Source organism: Belonocnema kinseyi, chromosome 3 (genome assembly GCF_010883055.1).
Source record: "Belonocnema kinseyi isolate 2016_QV_RU_SX_M_011 chromosome 3, B_treatae_v1, whole genome shotgun sequence".
Lineage (NCBI taxonomy): Eukaryota > Metazoa > Arthropoda > Insecta > Hymenoptera > Cynipidae > Belonocnema > Belonocnema kinseyi.
The window spans coordinates 101575724-101597320 of NC_046659.1; the positions used below are offsets into that span (position 1 = coordinate 101575724).

Genomic DNA, 21597 nt, shown 5'->3' on the forward strand with positions numbered 1-21597 from the left:
AATACTTAACTTAGTGTGGTTTAATTAGGCGACTCAAAAGTGGTCGCACTTCCGTAGAAAGTGATCCCCGGAAGGATGATGTGCACCATGAATTCGCCCCAAAAGATCAGAGAGTAACCTAAGAGAGCAAGAAGTTCTGAATCGATTACGTGCGGATACTTTCCGGACAGACCTCGTATTTTAAGAGACAAAGGTTTTCTTTGGCGGGGAAAGATTGACTAGGGTGGACAACAAAAAATTGTTACAGGCATTGCAAACAATACCGTACCTAATATCAGTGCATGGGGACCCCCATTAATTGTACTAAATGTGGAATAGATCCAGCTAAATCTAGCTTACGCACGCGAGAAAAACAGGTGTAGAACCATTATTATCTGGAGAAGTTTTAAGTTTTCTTTGATACAATTTTTTTAAACATTTTTGGGGGTATTTCGAGTTTTTTCCATTTTTTCCAGGCTTTAGTTATATTATTCTGCACGAGATAAGTATGCGTTATGGACCCCTGTAGTTACCCTTTATTTTTTGCCCATGGAAAAATAAAATATTCATTTTTTGGCACTTAAAATCTTTCTTGGATTCAAAATGAAGTTTGGATCCCCCACATTTTTTGAATTCTTACTGGCTTCGTTCTAATCGCAAGAATGCCCTCAAAATACCCAAAAATGTATTTTTGTATTTTTTGATGGGATCGAAGAATAAACGTTAATTACAGGAGTATATTAAAACAATTATCTCGTGCAGAATAGTATACTGAAATCTGAAAAAATTTAGAAGACTTTAGGCACCCCCAAAAACAAATACAAAATTAAAATTGAAAAAAACTTTAAAACTCTGCAGACAATAATTTTTTACCTTTAACGAAACTTTTGGAATATAATTTTAATTTAGATTTAGAAGATGGGAATTTAAAAAAATCCTCGTTCGAAATCAGAATTGTAATTTTTTACAATATTCTCTGTTACAAATCAGAGTTAACAAACATCTGCATAAAGAAACATTGTTTGTACTTGAAAGTGTGATCATTTGTAAGAATATTAATAAAAACAAACATTTGAATCTTACATAAAGGCTCCAGTGATATTTACAAAATTCCCTATTTTAAATTACAGTATTCCTGAATTGATAAAAAAATTATTCGTAATTGCAAAAATAAAGTTCATTCGCCTCTTTAAGTAACTTTCAACTGTTTACAGATTTTCGCATTTCACAATGAAAAAAATAAAATAAAAAACAATTAATTTACTTACCGTGAGTCTGAGTTTTAATCAGCCAGTCATAATTTAAAATTAAAAATGATAAATGTCTCATATTGTTAGAAAACAATGGATATTGAAGGAAAATGTAAAATCCTCGTTCATTTATTCATTTAAAAATGCAACAAGAGGTGCTTTATGTAGAAATAATTTAAGTTTAATAAAATAATATATAATAATAAATAAAAAATATATAATATGATGAAGATAATAATTAAAATAATTAAAATACAATAAGGAATTTGAGTTATCTAAAAGAATCCCAGTTTCTTTTAAAATAATGGATTAAAGCAATAACTCATGGCAGTAAAATTTTTTTTACAAATAATAAAAAATATAATCTTAATATTGTAACAAAAAATGGAATAACTGATTTGTTTTTCATTCAAAATGCTCTCCTTATCAGACAAACCCCGTTATCACATTTACCCGTATCGACCCTATAAAAATGTCTTATAAAAACAGTTAATTTAGATTAAATTTTTATGCAGTTTAAATTATTATTATTGTTATCAAATATAATAAGAATGAATAGTTTCATTCAGTCCACGAGTGACTGTTGACGTTTGTAAACTAACCATTTCATGCGTTTTTATAAGTAATACCATATGCATACAAATTTGACAGCAATGTCAGTTTTTACAAAAAATTATATTTATATTTAAAAAATTTTATTTTTCGTTTTTCACGGGGTATTAAACATTTTGCTTGGTTTTTCAAAGGACAAATTTTGATGCAAACGTTTTAGCTTGACGAACTGTAGATTTGTGGTTGCTAATTTTAAATGAACAATCGTATAAGGTTAATGCCAAGTGATTGTGACGGTCCCAATAATCGTGAAACTTAGTTCAATTAATTTTTTTTTAATTTACCCGATTCTTTTGCTATTTATATAATTTGAAATAATTGAAATCCCGTTTTATACTATAAAATGCTAAAAAGAAATAGGTTTCATCATTAAATGTTATTTTTAACCTGTTAACAATATATTCAAATTATAACTAAGTTTCACGATTATTGGGACCGTCACAATCACTTGGCATTTACCTTATACGATTGTTCATTTAAAATTAGCAACCACAAATCAAATATTCAAAACTGAATTGTTTGATATAGGCAGCCTTGAATCGTTAACATTTCATAGTGCTAATTTTAGACTTTGAACATTACAATTTTAATAGTTCCATTTTTAAATATTTAATATTTAAATTAGTCTATTGAATTTTGCTGTATAGAAAATAATTAAACGATTATTATTATGAAACTTCTTAAAATTAAAATAATTTAAATTAAATGTTCATAAGTTCAGTTTGAAAACGAAATATAAAGTCATTCAGTTTTGAATGCTTTAACTTAAAATTGCTTAAAATGATAAAAATGTGCAAATTTACAAATTTATTAATTCATTCTTCAATTTCGATAATCGAAACGATTAGCGTGTCAATATTCTTTAACCAATAATCGTTTAATGGTTAAATTTATAAAAATTTAAAATTTTTAAATTAGCAATGTGGCCGCATTTAATTTAAAATTCTTTAGTTTAAAAGCTTCAATTTTTAAAGTTTAAAATTCAAAAGAGTTTCAAGTTGAGTATTTTAAATTGTAGTCCAGTTTTTATTAACGTTTTAATCTTCAGGAGTTCGAATTAAAAATTTTCAATGACAGTGAAAAATGTTTGCGAACCTGGGAATGACCGGAAATTTCTAGTCTTAAATTAAAATGGCCACCCTAGATTAAATAAATGATGTCGAATAATTTTAATGCAAAGGTTTTAAAAATTTGACAGTATTTTAAAATAAAATATTCAAAATTGTATAATTTACACTTGAAAACTCTTAGAATTTAACATTTTTAAGATAAAACATTAAAAATAGTGTAAATATAAAGTATTCGAGATTTTATAATCATTATAAATTAAAAGACTTAATGATTATTTAACTTATAATTAAAAACTTCAAAAATTTTATAAGATCATACGAAAAATTCATAATCAATTTCATATTTTTCAAGATTTTACAACTTCATACAAAAGCCGTACTAGTCAAACAGTTTAAAATTTATACATCCAAAATGATATGGTTTAATTTTAATTTGTTCTAAATTGTAGAATATCAAAATGAAAGCTTCTTAGTATGTTGGGCAATTTTAAGTTTTAAGCATTTAAAATAGAAAGAGTTTTTAATTCAAGAGTTTCGAGTTAAAAGCCTTCAAAATTGAATAAATTCAAATTCGAAGCCTTCGAAATCAGTTAATCTATGCAAATGAGAAACATTAAAGCAGTACACTTTCAGAGTGGATGCAATCAGAATTGAGATATTTTTATTTTCACGCCTACGAACATCATGATTTCAATATTAAACCTTCTAAAACCGAAAATTAATCAACTTGATTATTTAAAAATTTCTCAAATTCGAATTGAAAGTTTTTAAAGTTGAAAAATGACAGGAAATTTTATTGGTCAGGAAGAAGTCAGGGATTTCGAAAAAAATCTAGCAAAAATAAGGGAAATAACATTTATCAAACATTTTATGTTCAAATTGATACAAGATTAAGATTCTGGTCTTCAAATATTCATAATCAGGGAAAATGCAAAAATCGGCAGGAAAAAATTAGGGAATTTTGAAAATAAAGTTTTTTGGCGTCAGTAATTTATTCTCCTTCTATTTTTATTTTTTGTTTTGCATTTTGTTGTCCCTAACAACTATATTTTTAGTTAAACATTTTATTATTAAAAATTTTATTATTTGGTTGCAAATTCAAAAAATTTGATTAAAAAATTTCCTTTTTGGGTGTAATTTAAACAATTTTGGTATAAAAATAATTTTTGATTGAAAATTATTCATATTTTGTCTTTGGGAATTGAACTATTTTATGGAAAGTTCGTCTTTTTTAGGTTAAAAAAGTAATGTGTTTTTCTTGAAGGCTCATCTGTTTTTGGGAAATTCGTCTTTTTTGATTGAATTCAAATGTTCTTCATTTAAAACGAAAATCTATTTTCTTGGAAATATCTAATAATATCTAAATATAAATATGTAATATCCAAAATATTCGTTGAAATTTGTTCTTATTTAGTTAAAAATTGAACTATACTTGGTTGAAGCTTGAAACATTATGTTCAAAAATTATTTGTTTCTGTAGGATTCATCATTTCAGTTAAAAATTCATATCTGGTTGAAATTTTGTTGTTGAAAATTGATTCTTTTTTTTTTAATCAGGATTGAACTATGCCAATCAAAAAATCGTCTAAAATTCATCTATGTGGTTGAAACTTTAATTATTTGTTTGAATATTGTTTTTTTTATTAATTCTTTTATCTGACATTGTAACTTTTCTTTTTTTATTTAAAATTTTTTCTTTTTAGTGAAGATTTATTTTTTTGTAGAACACTAGTCTTCGTGGTTTGAAAATCCAGGTTTTTTTTTTTTTAAGTTTAATCTTTTTTGATTAAACAATGTGGCGATTTGGTTGAAATGTTATGTTTGTAGCTTGAAAATTAGTTTTTTTTTTTTGGAAATTACTTTTTTTTTAAATTGAAATTTGTCTAATCCAGTATGCATAATTTTAGTTAAAATTTTATCTCTGAGGTTAAGCGTATACATTTTTTTCAATTGATCTTTTTAAATTGAAAATTCCACTGCTTGAGTAAAAGTTGAACTCTTTTTTAACATAATTTTGTATCAGAGAAAATTCGTGTTTTGGCTTGAAAGTTGAACAATTTGGGTCAACTTTTTTTTCTTGATTGACAAATCTTTACTTGTTAAAATTTTTTTTTTGTACAAAATTTATTTTTTCACTTGAAAGTTCGTCTATTTTGTTTTAATATTCACATCTTTTGGTAGAAAATGAGAGATTTCTGATTTTTTTATTGAAGTACCAACTATTACGTTTCGTTATGAAAATTTATCTTTGTAGATTGAAAAATCAAATATTTGATTTATTGCTATATATATATACACACACACACACATATGATTGAAAATTTGTTTCATATTTGAACTATTTGGTTGAAAATTCAACTATTTTTGGTTTTATCAAAAATTCGACCATATGGTTAAAAGCTCATATTTTTAGTTTGATCATTCAACTATTTTGTTGCAAATTCGTCTCTGTTGCTTAAAAGTTTCACTATTTGGTTAACAATTCGTCTTTTGTTTTATATTTTAAAATTTGAATCTCAAATTTTGTTATTCCGCTTACAAAGAATTTGATGTTGAAAATTAATTTAGAATACAAATATATGCAAATATTTTATTTACTTTAATTAATAGTTTGAAACCTGCATGTGTTAATGAATTAAAATTATTATTAATTATTGTAGGTATATGTGTGCTTTTAATTAATTGTTATCCTTTGTAGAGTGTTCTCTCCTATTAAAAATTAAATTATTTTTTTTTAATTTGAACTTGTTGATTCAAATCAAAATAATTTTGAATTACAGAGCAGTGTGAGGTTGGCAAGATGCTGACTGCGCATCCCGAGATGCACGAGAAGCGGGATTCCCTTGGAGGAGGGCAATATGGAACAGGCGGGGGTGGAGGGGCGATTGATGATAAATCTGCCTCTGATCAACCACCCCCGCCTCCACCTCCGCCGCAACGAGACCCGTCGGACCCGACGATTAGCGCCAAGAAACTTCCGAAAAAAAGAAAATTCGATCCGTCGGAACTCGAGGAAATGGACACGAGCAACGTCACCTGCAATCTCAACAACATGATCAGCATACGAGCAACCAATCAGCCAATTAATAGTCATTCAACATTAGTTCATTCAGCCATGTCTCTGCCACATCCGCAACCCCAACAATCGCAACTCCAACAAGTAGACTGCTTTCAGGTAACTCAAATTCTGATCCAATCAATGTTTTACCTTGTAGATTCCTCTTTGAATATAGAAGATAAAAACTAATTTAGAAGATTTCTTTCAATTTGAAACCTTGGCAATTTACAGGGTGGCCTCTGAACGATGAAATAACAGTGAATTTAATTTTTAACCGGGAATTTTACAAATTTTTAGAATAAAAATCTGTCCAAATTCTATTTCAACAGGATTTTAAAAAATTTAGAAATATTTTACTTTTCATTTAAGACTAGTAAATTGAAACCAAATATTTAAATGTAAACAATTCGAAACTGAATTGCTTGAGATAGAAAATCTTGAATCATTAAAATTTCGAAGAGCTTTTAAAGTTTGAATGTTACAATTTTAATTGTTCTATTTAAAAAATGTTTATTTTTCAAGTGAAATTGTTGAATTTTAATGCACTGAACAATAATAATGTTCATACTTATTTGATTTATTTAGCATTTATCGGTATTTTAAAAATATTTATTTATTTTAATTTGTAGTATAAAATAATTGAGCACTTATTATTTGTAGAAAATATTTAAATGTCATATTTTTATGTGAACAATTTAACTATTTGGTTGAAAATTCAATTAATTTGTTCAAAATTCAACTTTTTTTGTTAAGCATTCAACTGTATTCTAAAAAATTATGCCGTTTGGTTGATATTGCAACTGCTGTTGAGTTAATTTTGATATTTTTTTGTTTAAAAATCCTACCATTTGGTTAAAACTTCACTTTTGTAAGTTAAAAATTTAATTATTTTGTTGAAAATCCAACTGCTTTGTTATTTATCTTATTTTGTTGAACATTTGCCTTTCTGGATAGAAAAAACTTCTTTTTATATAAAAAATTGTCTTTTAAAGTTGGAAATGAACTTATTTGTTTAAACTTCAACTGTCTTCTAAAAAATTCGTATTTTTCATTTTAAAATTCAACTAATAGGATGCAAATGCAAGTGTTTATGGTTCAGTTTTAATATTTTTTATTTGCAAATTCTACCATTTGGTTGAAATTTCATCTGTCTTGGTTTAAAATCAACCTTTTTTGTTGAAAATTAATCTGTCTTACAAAAAATGCGCCTTTTGCCTTAAAAATTGAACTATTTGGCTAAAAGTCTAACTGATTGGTTAAAAATTGACATTTCTTATTGAAAATTCATTTATTTGGTTAAAATTTATCTTTCTTGATTGTAATTTTACTTTCTTCTTGAAAATTTTTTTTTTCAGGTTTAAAAGTCATCTTTTTTCTAAAATTTTCGACTTTTCACCTTGGGAACTGAAATATTTGATTAAATATTGTTCTTTTTATTTGAATATTCAACATTTTGTTCGTAATTTTTTTTTAGTTGAAAATTCGCATTATTTGGTTGAAAATGTAATTCTTTTGATAAAATTGATTTTTTTTTGTTCAAGGCTCACCATTTTTATTGAAAATTCATCTCTTCAGTTGAACAAATTTGAATATTCAATTTTTGGTTTTAAAAATAATAATTTTTTTAAAATGAAAATTAATCTTTTTGGTTGAAAATTCAATCACTCTGAGTAAAGATTCATCATTTTAGATGAAAGTTTATTTTATTATTTCAAAAATAAAATATTTCAGTTGAAGATTCATCATTTTAGTTGAAAATTCATCAGTTTGGTTGAAAATTAATGTTCTTAACTGAAAATTAAACGATTTTGTTGGAAATTCATATTTTTTATTGAAAATTTAAGTATTCCAGATAAATATTTACCATTTTAGTTAAAAATTTATCTATTTGGTTAAAAATAAAAATATTTGGCTAAGAATTTATACTCTTTTGTTAAAAATATATGTTTTTGGATTAAAATTCATCTATTTCAGTTGAAGATTCATCATTTTAGTTGATTTTTTGTGTGGAAAATTTATTTTTATAACTGAAAATTTAACTATTTCATTTTTTATGGAAAGCTTATTTTTTTAGTTTAATATTGAACTATTTGAGTAAAAAATGACATTTTTTAGTTAAAGATTCAACTGTTTGGTTGAAAATTAATATTTTTCGGTTGAAAATTCAACTGTTTTGTAAAGGGTTCACCTTTTTTGCTTGAAAGTTCAACAATTTGGTTACATGTATTTTTCTCTATTGACTGAAAAATCTTTTTTGATAGAAAAGTCCCTTTCTTAGTTGAAAATTCGTCATTTTTTTTGTAAGAAAATTAATCTGGTTGAAAATGCAACCATTAGGCTAAAAATTACTCGTAAAATTAAGAATTTTGAAGAGGTTTAAATTGAATTTAATATAGTACCTACATTAATTTTACTTAAATATGCACTAAATTTTAATGTAAGAAGATGAAATAAAAACTTGTTTAAATTATGATTGAAATTCATGGATATAGAAACACATTCAAGAAATGCTTAGTTGTGTTTTCAGTATTATTTAATTAATTGATGGTGCCAATTTATTCAAGAATAACTTCTATTCTAACAGATTCTTGCGATGGTCAGTTATAGAAATGACAGGCGGTGAATCTTATAGATTTTGAGATGCTGAAAATTAATCCGGCCGGATATATTTTTTCTTTTTTCTGAAAACGGCATCGTATAGTACTAGTCTTCAGCTTTAAAATCCATTTTCGATTGCTGTTGTACGATTTTTTTAGCTGATATATTCAAGTTTGACCATAATTGGACCATTATCATCATTTGATCTTATCATTACTTACTGGATCATCATCATTATCAGCATTTGATCCTGCCTTCACTGGCTGGACCATTATCATTATTCGTTCTTGTCTTCACTGCCTGGATCAACATCATCATCATCTTTATCATCTTCATCATCTGATCCTGTCTTCATTCCCTGGTTTATCTTCTAATCTTGCCTCAATTGACTGGATGATCACAATGATCCAATAATGGTCAAACTCGAGTTCAAACGTGCATATTTCAGCCAAAAAATTATCGTAAAGCGGCAATCAAACATAAATTTTAAAGCTGAAGACTAGATACGATGCCATTTTGAGAAGGAACAACAAATCCGTGCCCCCACAGTAAAAGCATTTTGGTCAATTTGTCCAGTTTTTTTTATGATTTAACCTAAAGTTACTCCAAACCCTAGACAATTTCTGCAAATGCAGGGTGGCCGCTGGACCGGGAATCCTGGAAAACCAGGAAATGATTGGGAATTGTATGAGATCGGGGAAAACCGGGAAGTGACAGTGAATTTATTTTTTGATCGGGAATTTTACAAAAATTTTAATCTAAAATTTTTGTCCAACTTTGATTTCAATCGTTTTTTAAATAATTTGTTAAATTGTGATTTTTATCAATTATTATATCATTTACTTTAGAAAGCTTAATTCGAAAAACTTTCACTTAAACAATTTTCCAGCCCAAGTTCGATTTTAACAGTTTTTTAAATGATTAAAGTGCAGTTTTGAAGATTTATACAATTAAAAATTAAAAGCATTTGAGGTTTACCATTTTTGATAAAAACAGTTTTATTTTATCAACTGTAAATATAAATGAATGAATAATTTTTAAAATTGATCTATACTCTAAGTATGTAGAAATCTGAACAATAATTGATTTGAGCAAACAATTTTGTATCCGTTCAAAATTTGAGGATTTCCAGATTGTAACTGTTTTAATCCGAATATCTTAATGAGAATTGGAATTAATATATCATTTGTTTCGATAATTTTATTTTTAAATAAAAATTTTCATGATTTGTCAATAACAGATTTTTAATTCAGAGTTTCAGGGTTTCCTTTATATTATTTTCTATATTAAATTTAATAAATAAATTTAATGATAAATTATTTCAGGGTTTTTATATTATTTCTATTAATTTTTTTTAGTGATCAAAAAATGTAAACGTGCGTTTTACTATTTTCAACTTTAAAATAAATCCATAATAATATAGTCATAATTAAAGGTTTTTATTAAATTAAAAATATTGTGAGTCTAAATTATTTAATTTTTATGCTATTTAATTTGAAATTTCTTAATGTAGAAAAAGAATAAGTATTTAATATTTAGCAAAATTTTAATGTTCATTGAAGATGATTCAATTGATTCCAAATATTTAAATTGAACCATTTGAAACTGAATTGTTTTACATAGAAAGCTTTGAATCCCTAGAATTTCAAAGAGCTTTTAAACTTTTATCATTATAATTTTAATTGTTTTATTTAAAAAGTGTTTAATTTATAAGTGAAATTTTAAAATTCTGATGCATGAATAACAATTGAACATTTATTATTTGTAGAAAAAATTTGAGTAATTTTAAGAGATATTTAGAAGTTTTGAAAAGATTAAAAATTAATTAAACACTTGAAATTATTTCAAGTACTTAGATCGAACTGTGTTAACATTTTTTTCAGAACTTCTAAATAGATTTTAAAATTGATAGAAATTTTCCTGCAATTTTGAAAATTTTCCAAATTAAATAAAATGCTGAAAAATATCCATGTTCTTTTTTGATCATTTTTTAAATCTCTTAAAATCTTCTTAAACTTGCTGTTACAATAATTTTTCAAAGTAAAAAATCATTTTCAATTTTTCTAAGCATCTTCAAAAATTTTTTATTCTTATGAAGTCTCACAATTCTTAAAAAAATTCTAACTTTTTTGTTTGAAATCTGCATAAATCTACATTTTATTTTAAATTCGGCTGTAAGTATGTGAAATTATTTCAAGTTCTTAATTTAATTCGAATCTTTTTAAAGCTTGTAAATACCTCTTAAAATTGCTCTAATATTGCTACAAATAATAAGTGTTCTATTGTTATTTATAGATTCAAATTTAATTTGTCACAATTCGCAGAATTTTCTAAAAGTTATAGAAAAAATTCAATTGATTTCGAAATATATTTAAAAGTTCCGAAAAAAAATTCAAAAATTATTTTAAATTTGGAAAAATTTTAAACTGCTTCTAGATTTCTCAAGATTTTTTAATAAAATTTTTAAGTTTTTAAAGGATGCCTAGACTATTTAAAATACAAATAACTTAACTTTTAATTTAAGGACTGCTAAGTTAAAAAAATTATTTTTCAATTTTTAATGTGTCTAGCACTTAAATTACTATAATTTTGAATATTTTAAAAGTTTATTGCTTGATTCCTTAATTTAGCCTATTGAAAATGTTAACGTGGATTTATATTTCTAGAACTTAATCTGAATCTTTGAGCTCTATAATTTATAAAAGTTCTAAATTTCGCAGTTTATTTGCATTTCATTTAAGAATGTTTAATTGAAAAGTGTTAGTACCTTCCATTTGGTACGTGTAAATTTTTGAGCATTTGAATACACCATTTTTTAATGGAAAACTTTCAAACTTCAATTTTAAAAGTTTGGAAATCAAGTGTTTAACTTTGAGTGCTTTTATTTTTTGTTTATTGTTTATTACTTTATATGGAAAAAAGTTTAGAATATAGTTTGATTTTTAAAATTTCATTGGCCGTGAAAAATATTTGCGAACCGGTAAATGACCGGGAATTTTTTTCTTTGATTAAAACGGCCACCCTAAAATGGATTCCTTTCCAGCATCAAAAAATCTACAAGATTCACCCCCTGTCATTTCAGTAACGGTAAAATCCTCAAATTTCACTTTCTAAATTCAACATATATTAATTGAAATCCTAGAAACTGAAAAAAAAACATGTTTTATAAAACAGTATAATACTTTGAAATAGCTTTGATTTCAAATTATGAACAGATCAAAAAGAAAAAGTTGTCCTGGAAATCTCCTGGAATGTTTAAATTCGACTTCTGTAACAATCCCGTGGTTGTAATCTGTATTTTTCTTTCTCTTTTCCAGATGGCTTCGGGTCAGTCGGTGGTGGTTTTACCTCCACAAAGTACAGCTGTGGACTACTCGCTTCGAGAAGAATCACCGCGTTCTCGTCCTCGACCAGCTCCGGTCGCAATTGATCTCAGCGAGTGGCGCGACCACCGAGTGTTAGCTTTAAGAGATTCCGGCTATTATCCTGGTGTCATTCGAAACGCGACTCTCGGGGAAATTTTTATCGAGTTCGACGGCGAAGGGAAGCTGGTGCGTTATAGTGATGTTCTCGGTGTAGGGAAATACGATGTGATAGGTGACGCTAGCCCGTCGGTGGAGCAGGTCAAGATAGATTCAAAGGTGTGTGTCAGGTGTCCGACTGCGAATAGCCACATTGACACAATGACAAGTGTGTTTGTAAAAGGGACTGTGTGCAAAATATTAACAAAGCCAAAGCGTTTTGTTGTTAAGATACCGAGGGAGGACGATCAAAGTGACAGTTATATCGTGAAACGTGCTGACTTGAGACTGGTGCAACCACCTTGGTGGGACGAACTTGAAGAAGGGATGGAGGACTGCGAATCTTTGAGGGCTGATACTAGTGGTAATTCACATTATTCATCTTGGTGTCCCAATAACAACGAATTAACTCGTTACTGGCATTTTGAACATGTACCTGAAGTTTAGAACGTTCAAATGCACGAAATATTTTTCACTATTTCTATTTTACTCATAAATATTGTTCCAACAGCAATTTAAAATACGCATGATAGATCTGTTTCAATAATAAGTTATTTCAAATATAAATTAACTAAATTTTGAGGACTTTTTTTGGTTCACAAAATCATCAGTAAAGAATGTCGTTCGTTCGAACGTTCGGAAGTTCAAGCACATATTTTGAAAGGAAGGTTTGAATTTCATAAGAGGCTATTCATAAATGGGAGAGTTTACCAATCATCAGAGAGCGCGATCTGGTCGTTTCCGTGTTCTGCGAAAATTCCAATTTAATTTATGAAAAATAGCTTTTTTCATACACATTATTAATGGAAGTTTATAGTTAATTCGTAAAATAGAGTCAAAGTGTCAGTCATTCTGAATTTCACAAATATAACATTATTGTTTACTAAAGTAACGTTTCAAAGTAGTGTTTTCCAAATTTTTGTATTGAGTATTCTAACATTACGTCATACTCGGTCGGTAACGTCGAATTCTATAAGGCCGTACCACTTGGTGGACTGAAAAGCATTGATTACATAGGAGTTTGACTAAAATTAATTTTTGTAGGCGAAAGTAAGTGAAAAATCGTGATATGGCTTTGCTTTTCTCATAGAAAAGCCATTTCTTTAATAATTTTTAGCAATGGAGAAAGTGTGCGATTTGGACAATCCATCCAGAAAAAATATAATATGTGCCGTGATTCAGGTTAGGCTGAATTGTTATAATAGCTGGCGGTAAAAAATTTTGAATTTTGGTAGTTCTTTAAAGTGTGTTTTTCAAAGAAGACAAGAAATTATTTTTGCACTTTGAGAAAACAAAAATGATCAAAGACTGTGAACCTTCATAGAAATCCGATAAGACTTCTTGAAAATCCTTAAACTTCTTTTAATTTTTTTTAAATCCCTTCAAATTCTTTGCAATCATTTCAAATCTTTCGAAGTATCTCGAAATTGACTAAAATTAATTTTGATCACGTAAAATTATTAAAATATTCTTAAATTCCTTTAAATCTCTTGACAATCCTTAAAATCTTTGAATTTTTTCAAATAATTGAAAATCTTTTCAAAAAACTTTTAAATTAATTGCTTAACATTCTATAAAGTAACTAAAACTTATAGAAATATTTTTAAATTTTTTTAAAATAACCTTTAATATCCCGCTAAAAGTCTCTAGCTATTCCTTAAAATCACTTGAACTCTGAGAAATCCTGTAAGATTTCTTGATCCTCCGAATTTTTTTTTAAATCTCTGTAACTTCTTTACGATCATTTAAATTCATTCAAAGTTTCTCGAAATTGACTAAAATTAATTCAAATCAATTAAAATCCTTGAAAAAAATTTTAATTCCTTTAAATCTCTTTAAAATTCATAAAATCTTTGCATTTTTTCAAATTCATTAAAAGCTCTTAAAATAAATTTTCAAAAACGCACTTAGCAACTCGTAAATCCTTAAAAAAATTTTAATTATTTTTAAATCCTTTAAAAAAAAACTTTAAGATTCCGCGAAGTCCCTAGTAATTCCTGGAAATCACTTGAATTCTTAAAAATCTCGTGAGATAAAAATCCTTAAAATCCTCGGAATTTTTTTAAACTCCCTTCAACTTATTTGAAATAATTTAAAATCTTGTAAAATTTACTAAAATTAATTCAAATCTTTTAAATCCAAAATCCTGTAAATTTTCTTAGGTTCCTTCAAATCTCTTGAAAATCCTTAAATCAATTTCTTTAAATACCTTGAAATCTCTTTAAATTTATTACATCAGCTGTTTTGATAAATTTTCAATAACTCGCTTGACTTTTTTTTAAATCACATAAACTATCGTAAAATCTTATAAAATCGCTTACAAATCATTCAACCTTTTTGGATTCTTTAAAAAATCGTTAAAATTCCTTAACAATCCTTTAATTTTTCTGTATTCTTTTAAAATCCCTTCAAAATTTTTTGAAATCTTTAAAAATATTTCGAGAAATCCTAAGATCACTTAAAGTCTTTTAAAATCTTTTAGTCTCTTTGATATAACCTTATTTTATATGAAACTACTTAAAATCAGTAATTATCGAAAAGTATAATGACATAAGTTGTCGGCAATTGAGGTTATAACCTCAATTACGGTAAATTATAATTTTTCGTGATGGATTGCCTAATCGCATATTTTTTAAATTGCCAAAAATAATGAAATAAATGGCTTTTCTTTCATAAAGGAAAAGCTATATCACGATTTTTTACTTAATTTCGCCGAAATTAATAAATTTTAGTCAAACTCCTATCTAACAATGATTTGCAGTCCACCAAGTGGTATAACCTTACAGATTTTGATGTTACCGACCGAGCGTTACGTAATATTAGAATACTCAATTTCTATAGCGAACACTAGAGGGAAAAACATTTTCAATGTTGTGAAGCGAACTTTTTTTTGGAGAAAAATCGTCTTTTTTCGGAAATTATCTGTTTTTTTATTTTATTTTTTCAGTTGAAGTTTCTTCTCTTTTGTTGAAAATTGAACTATTTTGCTGAAAAATTGTCTTTCATTTTAAAAAATTTTATTTTTGGTTAAAAACTGATTTTTGTTTGTTTGAAAAATTACACGATTTTAAATTCAACGGCTTTTAATTAAAAATATTTTTGTTTGGAATACCTAATATTACATTTTACTTTGTTTGCTGAAGATTCATCTCTTTGGATCAAAATAAACTATTTTGGTGAAAATCAGTTCTTTTCATTAAAAGTTGATTAATTGAAAATTTAATTGGCCCTTTTTGGTTAAAAATTCGCCTTTTATAGTTTGGAAATGAACCATTTAGATAAAATTCATGTCATTTATTAACTCTTATTCATCTTCTTCAGTTGAAAATTAATCTTGTTGCTTAATAATAAATCTTTTTGGTTAAAAAATAATTTTTCGGTTGAAAATGTAACTAGTTTATAAAAATTAGTTTTTCTTTTCTTGAAAATTGATCTTTTTAGTTATAAATTTAACTATCTGTTTAAAAATGCACTTTTTTTTATTATGAATCGTGAATTCATTTATCTTGGTTAAAAATGAATTTCCTTGGTTAAAAAATTAACTGGTTTGCTACAAATTTAACTAAGTACTTTGTTAACAAAATTTGTTTGGGGTCAATATTAATTTTTTAGTTGAAAATTCAACTTTTTGGTAGAAAATTAGTCTTGTTTGAAATTTAATTTTCTTGGTTAAAAATTCATTATTTTTGGTTGAAAATTCAAGTCTTTTGTTTAAACCTTATTTTTTTGGTTCAGAATTATTTTTCGAACTGAAAATCGAACCATTTCACTTTTGATTACAATTTTTTTTTTTAATTGCAAATTCATTTTTTTCGTTAAAAATTCATTTTTAAACTGAAAAATTAAGTAATTTGTTTCAATTTCGTCTTCTTCTTTTAATTAAAGTATTTTTCATTTAATATTAAAATATTGAAAAACTTTTTTGGTTGAAATATCAACTATTCAATTCTATGACTGAAAATTCAACTATTTTTATCTAAAATTTAGTTTTTTTTGTATTTAAAATAAATTTTTTTAACAAAAAATTTAATTGTTCCATTATTGGTTGATTTTTTTTCTTTTTTAGTTGACAATTCCCTTTTTTGTTGCAAGTTAAACTACGTTGTTGAAAATTGCATTTTTTTACTGCAAATTTCACTATTCCATTTTTGGTTGAAAATTTAATTTTTGATGTTGAAAAACTAACAATTTTTGTTGAACATTTTTTTTTCTTTTTGTAGAAAATTTACCTTTTCTACTTAGAACCTCAAAGAGTTGGAAATTTTTGTATTTTGTTGAAAATTTAACTATTTCATTTTTTGGTTAACAATTTATCTTTTTAGTTAAAAGTTTTACTATTTGTTAAAAATATACAGAATGTTATCAAAAAACGTACTTTGCATTTTTTTCAATTGACAATAATGTTATTTTTCTAAATTTCATAACTGCGCAAGAAAAAACGACCTGTAATTAAACTGTTATATTTTTTCTATTCAAACTGAACGTCTTACTCTTTTATTAAATTGTTTTCTTTTAAAACGGTTATTTTATTGAAATGCGAAAAGTAATTTAACTCTTATAATCTATTATGAAAGAAACATCTCAAGATATAATCAAGATATAATTTATCTTTTATTCCCTACAGAATAAATAGAGATTTCTAAGCATTGTTTGTAGACTTTACCAATTGTTTTATAGATTACAATGTACACACACACACATGTTGATTCAGTTTCAGAATTAGACTAAGCCATGGTCATATAACGGATTTTTCAAGGGATTTCACCATTCGGGTTTTAAGTGCACATCAGATTACAAAACATTACTAAGGATTTCAAAAGGTTTTAAAATATTTTAAAGATTTAAAAAAATTTGAACGGATTTTTAACATTTTACAAAGATTTTACGGATTTTAAAGATTTAAAAAAGGCGTTTACGCTAGATTAAAAATATTTCACAAGAATTTCACAAAGATTTTAAAACTTTCAAAAAAGTTAAAGGATTTCAGAGTTTTTAAAAGATTTCACTAATCTTTCAAATAATTCAACGATTTCGATCAATACAAAATATTAAAAAAATAATTAGGAACAATTGCGACAAATATTTAAAAAGATTTGACAAAGGTTTCAAAGATTTGGAACCTTTCATAAAGATTGCAAGGATTTTTAAGACTTGAAAAAGGTTTGTACACCAGATTTCAATGATTTCGTACACTTGCAAAGATATTAATACTGTCAACATATTGCAAAGATGAAAAATATTTTAAAAATTTCAAATATTTTACTACAATTCAAAAAGATTTCACAAATATTTCAGGAGATTTCAAGGTATTCACAAAGATTTCAAGGATTTCAGAGGCGACTTACTCTCGCAAAAATGAATAATTTGTTTATTTATGGTTCTCTTTTCTTTCAAAATTGTTTGCCAATAAATAATGAAATGGCTCATTTTTTACATCTATAACAATCGGTTATTTAATTATTTTATGTAAAAAAAGGAGACCTGGAGAAACTTGACATCTTGCCATGACTTATTAAATATAATTTAGTCACTTACTACTCGAAACACCATTTTTACAATTAGAAGTCATTTAAAATGAACCCTAAATATAATGCAACTTTCTAAAAATCTTTGATCAATTCATTCAAGTTTGTATTTTAACAACAATTCATAATGTTTTAAAAAAAATGAAATAGTACAAAGCCCCGTAAACTTAATAAATTTTGAATAATTTTGAGGGTAGTAATAATATCATAAATTGTAAAAAAATTGCTTTAATGGAAATTGTTTTTAAATTTCCGAAAATCTTTTAAATACTTTCGAGTTTTAGAAAATACTTTGGAATCTTTGAAAATCTCTAAATCTTGAAAACTCACATTTTGTCAATTATTGCGAATGAATTCTTTAAAATTTAATTAAAATATGTTATAAAAACCTTTCATATGCCATGAAATTGCAATAAATCTGATGAAATTTCTGGAAATTCCGTGAAATTTGTTTAATCCCTTGAAAATTCGTTGAAATCTCTTAGAATATCTTAAAATCTTTGTAAATACCTTAAAATATTTTTAAATCTACTTTAATCTTTGAAATTTTTTGAAATCCCTCAATATGTGTGAATAAATTATTTCAAATTTAATTAAAATATGCTAAAATCCTTGGGAATCCCGGGAAAATACATAAAATCTTATGAGATTTCTTGAAATCCCATTTAATGTTTAAACTTCTATGAAGTCCCTTGAGATCATTGAAAATTCTTTAAAAGTTCTTGTTAAGAGCTTTTAAAATATTTTAAACTACTAAAATATTTTAAAATAACTTAACTCTTGCGGAATATTTCTTCGAAATTTCATTGAAATATGATATAATCCCTTTTAATCCCATTTGTCTTTTATAGTTTAAAGTTAAAGTTTTTGGTTGAAAATTTATATGTTTTGTTGGAAATTCGTCTTGGTAGAAATTTAATCTTCTTGATTGAAAATTTATCCTTTTTTATTAAAAATGCAATTGTTTAGTTGAAATATCAACTGTCACATGCTTCGTTGAAAATTAATTTTTTTTTTTGTCAAAAGTCAATTATTTGACTTAAAGTTGAACCACTTTGTAAAAAAAATTTGTATTAAGGATTCATATTTATAGTTGAAAAATCAAGTATTGGCTAGAACGTTAAACTTTTTGGTTGAAAATTAAAAAATTTTGTGAAAATTTTTGTTTCTTTGTTTGTTCAAACTTATTATTTTTTTGTTATATAAAAATTTGAGTGTTTTATGTTTGGTTACAAATTTATCTTGTATATTGGATAGATGGGAAATTCGTTTTTTTTTTAATAGAACATTAATCTTCTTTATGGAAAGTTAATCTTTTTGCTTGAAAATTGAAAATTCTGATTGAAAATTCGCTGTTTGTTTGCTCAAAGTTATTTTCTTTTATCACAGTTTTTATGTAAAAATTTACCTACTACATTTTTGGTCGAAACTTTGTCCTGCAAATGGTATAAGTCAAAAATTAAACTATTTGTATAAATTTTGTTGAAATATCTTCTTTTTGGGTACAAAATTATTCTTGTTTGTGGAACTTTTTAGTTGAGACTTCAACTGTCGTGTTAAAATTCATCTTTCTTGTTTGAGATTTTTTTTTAAATTCGTCCTTTCCGATTTAGAAGTCCACTGTTTTCTAAAACATTCGATTTTTTAGTTTAAAAATTTTATTCTTCTTTGCAAATTCATCATTAATGATAGAAAAGTCATCTTTCTTGGTAGAAGATGAACTTAAAAAAAATACAATTGTCTTCTAAAAAATTTGTCTTTTTGTTTTGAAAATTTAAATATTTGATTGAATTTTAAATATTTTGTTAGAAAATTTGACTAATTAATTAAAAATGCATTTTTGTTTGCTGAAAATTCAACTATTTTGTTACACATTTAATTATTCCTGGAAAATTCAACTCGTACCTTTTACTGGAAAGTTCATCTATTTGGTTACTAACGCAACTGTTTGGTTGAAAATTATTTTTTTCTTGAAAATCCCTATTTTTGTTTTGCAAATTCAACTATTTTGTCAAAAATGCAATATATTTCGGCTTGAAATCTTAGAAATTGAAAGTCTTATGTATTAAATTCAATAGATTATCTACATTAATTTTATTTAAAAGAATTTATAAACATAAAATCCATCTTTAGCAAATAGCTACGTTAGTTTTGGGGTGGAGGGAGGTCTAAAAAGGCCAAAATTGCCAACGTATTTTATGGATGGCCCATAAATGAAAAAAAATTTCATGTGACAAGAAAGTGATTTGGCGGCGCCAGGCCTTCAAAAAAAGTACCCTGGCGGCACCAGGCCACGACTACACCACTCCTAAAAGGGACTGGGTAATTTATGAATGGCCCCTGATTAAAATGAATGCTTTTAAATTGTATTTTTGGTTGTTGATCAGATTATCGGAATTCTTTGGAAGCTCCAGGGGCGCTTTTACAACTGCATACGCACCAACATTCGTCTCATATCTCGACGCATGGTGGTGACTCCAGTGGTTATTACCGAACTACAGGTACAAGTCCTCTCATGGCGCTGACAAGTACTCCAGTTCATTCTGCAAGTACGGCACTCAGCAATGGGAGCCGACTATACGAGGAAATCGAGAGTGAAGATGATTTAGATCGGGAAGACATCACATTTCCGGATGCAGGTTTGTACAAATTGAAAAAGTACTTTTTCATTTATAATCTGAAAATTGTGTAATTTTTCTGAACGCTTTCAAGACGAGTTGTGAACTTTTGATATATCGCAAATTTTTAGATCGCATGAGGATAAATTGCTATTAAAAAAAATCTTTCTATCTTTTCTCTTTTTTCTGAGAAATTATTTACAAATTTAAAATAGCTTTGTGTTTAATTTTCTTTACATGTTAATTTCAGTTCTTAACTTTTTAAAGTATGATTTTATTCAGTTTACAATGCTTAATTTTAAAATCTTTCATTTCAAAAAAATATCGACTTAAGATTCTTAATTTTAGGTGACATTTTTTAATTGAATTGCACATATAAATTAAAAGTGAACAATAATTGATTTCACAACAGGATTCTAAATCCGTTTGAAATAAAACAATTTACTGATTATAACATTACAAATTGATCTGCTTAAATTTAAAAGCTTATATAATTAATAAAATGTAAACTTCTGATTGAATCTTTATCAATGTTTTTTCAATTTTTTAATAAGTTTAAATTAATAGATTATTAATTAAAGATTTTCTATTAACTTTAAATTTCTGTGCAAACATTGGTTTAGTCTAAAATGTTTCATTTTTAACCCATTCAATTTAAAATTTCATAATTAAGGAAAAGGAGAATTATTTAACATTTAAAATTGTCTAATCAATTTTCTACCAAATAGTTTTTAAAAAATCTGTCAAACTTGTAATTTTTGATCCGACTATACGAGGAAACAAAACAGTCGAATTCTTAACCCGCAAATGTGAATTTTTGTCGAAACAGGTCATTTATAACCGGGCAGTTGCATTTTTAACCAACAAAAGAAGAAATTTCTACAAAAAGAGAAGCATTCTCAAACCAAAAAAGAGAACAAAATATGTAATTGAATTTTGAATAAAAACAAACTTTTTAGTCAATATAGAAACAAAATTTCAATTAAGTTGTTCAATTATTAAGCCAAAATAAAGATTTTTCAACGAAATAGTTGAATTTGGACCAAAAATTATAACTTGAATAAAATTGTTGAATTAAACCAATAAAATTCTATCTTGAATTAAATAATAAAATCTTTAAGGGCATGTGACACAGCTAAATACCTATATTACCGACCACAGTTTTTCAGTTCTCTGAATGTTTTTTTGAACCTCAGAACTTTTTTTGTAAATAAAATATCGAGCTGAAACTTTAGGAAATGTATTAAAGTAGAATAAAGTACGTTTAGGTACTGAATTTTGGTAGGAACTTCACTGAAAATTATTTCATTTTTTTTCTGAACCTCAACATTTTTTGAACGTTCCAACTTTTTTTATACATAAAATA

At 26.1% G+C, this 21597-nt stretch overlaps 1 protein-coding gene across 11 annotated transcripts in view; it reads left to right on the forward strand.

Moving 5' to 3' along the window:
* The window catches only part of LOC117169264 (putative transcription factor capicua), a 206716-nt gene that overhangs the window by 114800 nt on the left and 70319 nt on the right, over positions 1-21597 (forward strand). For all 11 annotated transcript variants that reach the window (XM_033355541.1, XM_033355543.1, XM_033355542.1 and 8 more), the window contains 3 exons: positions 5692-6086; positions 11885-12452; positions 20001-20252. In XM_033355541.1, coding sequence (XP_033211432.1) covers positions 5712-6086; positions 11885-12452; positions 20001-20252 — 1195 coding nt within the window. In that variant the 5' untranslated portion in view covers positions 5692-5711. The remainder of the gene's footprint in view (positions 1-5691; positions 6087-11884; positions 12453-20000; positions 20253-21597) is intronic.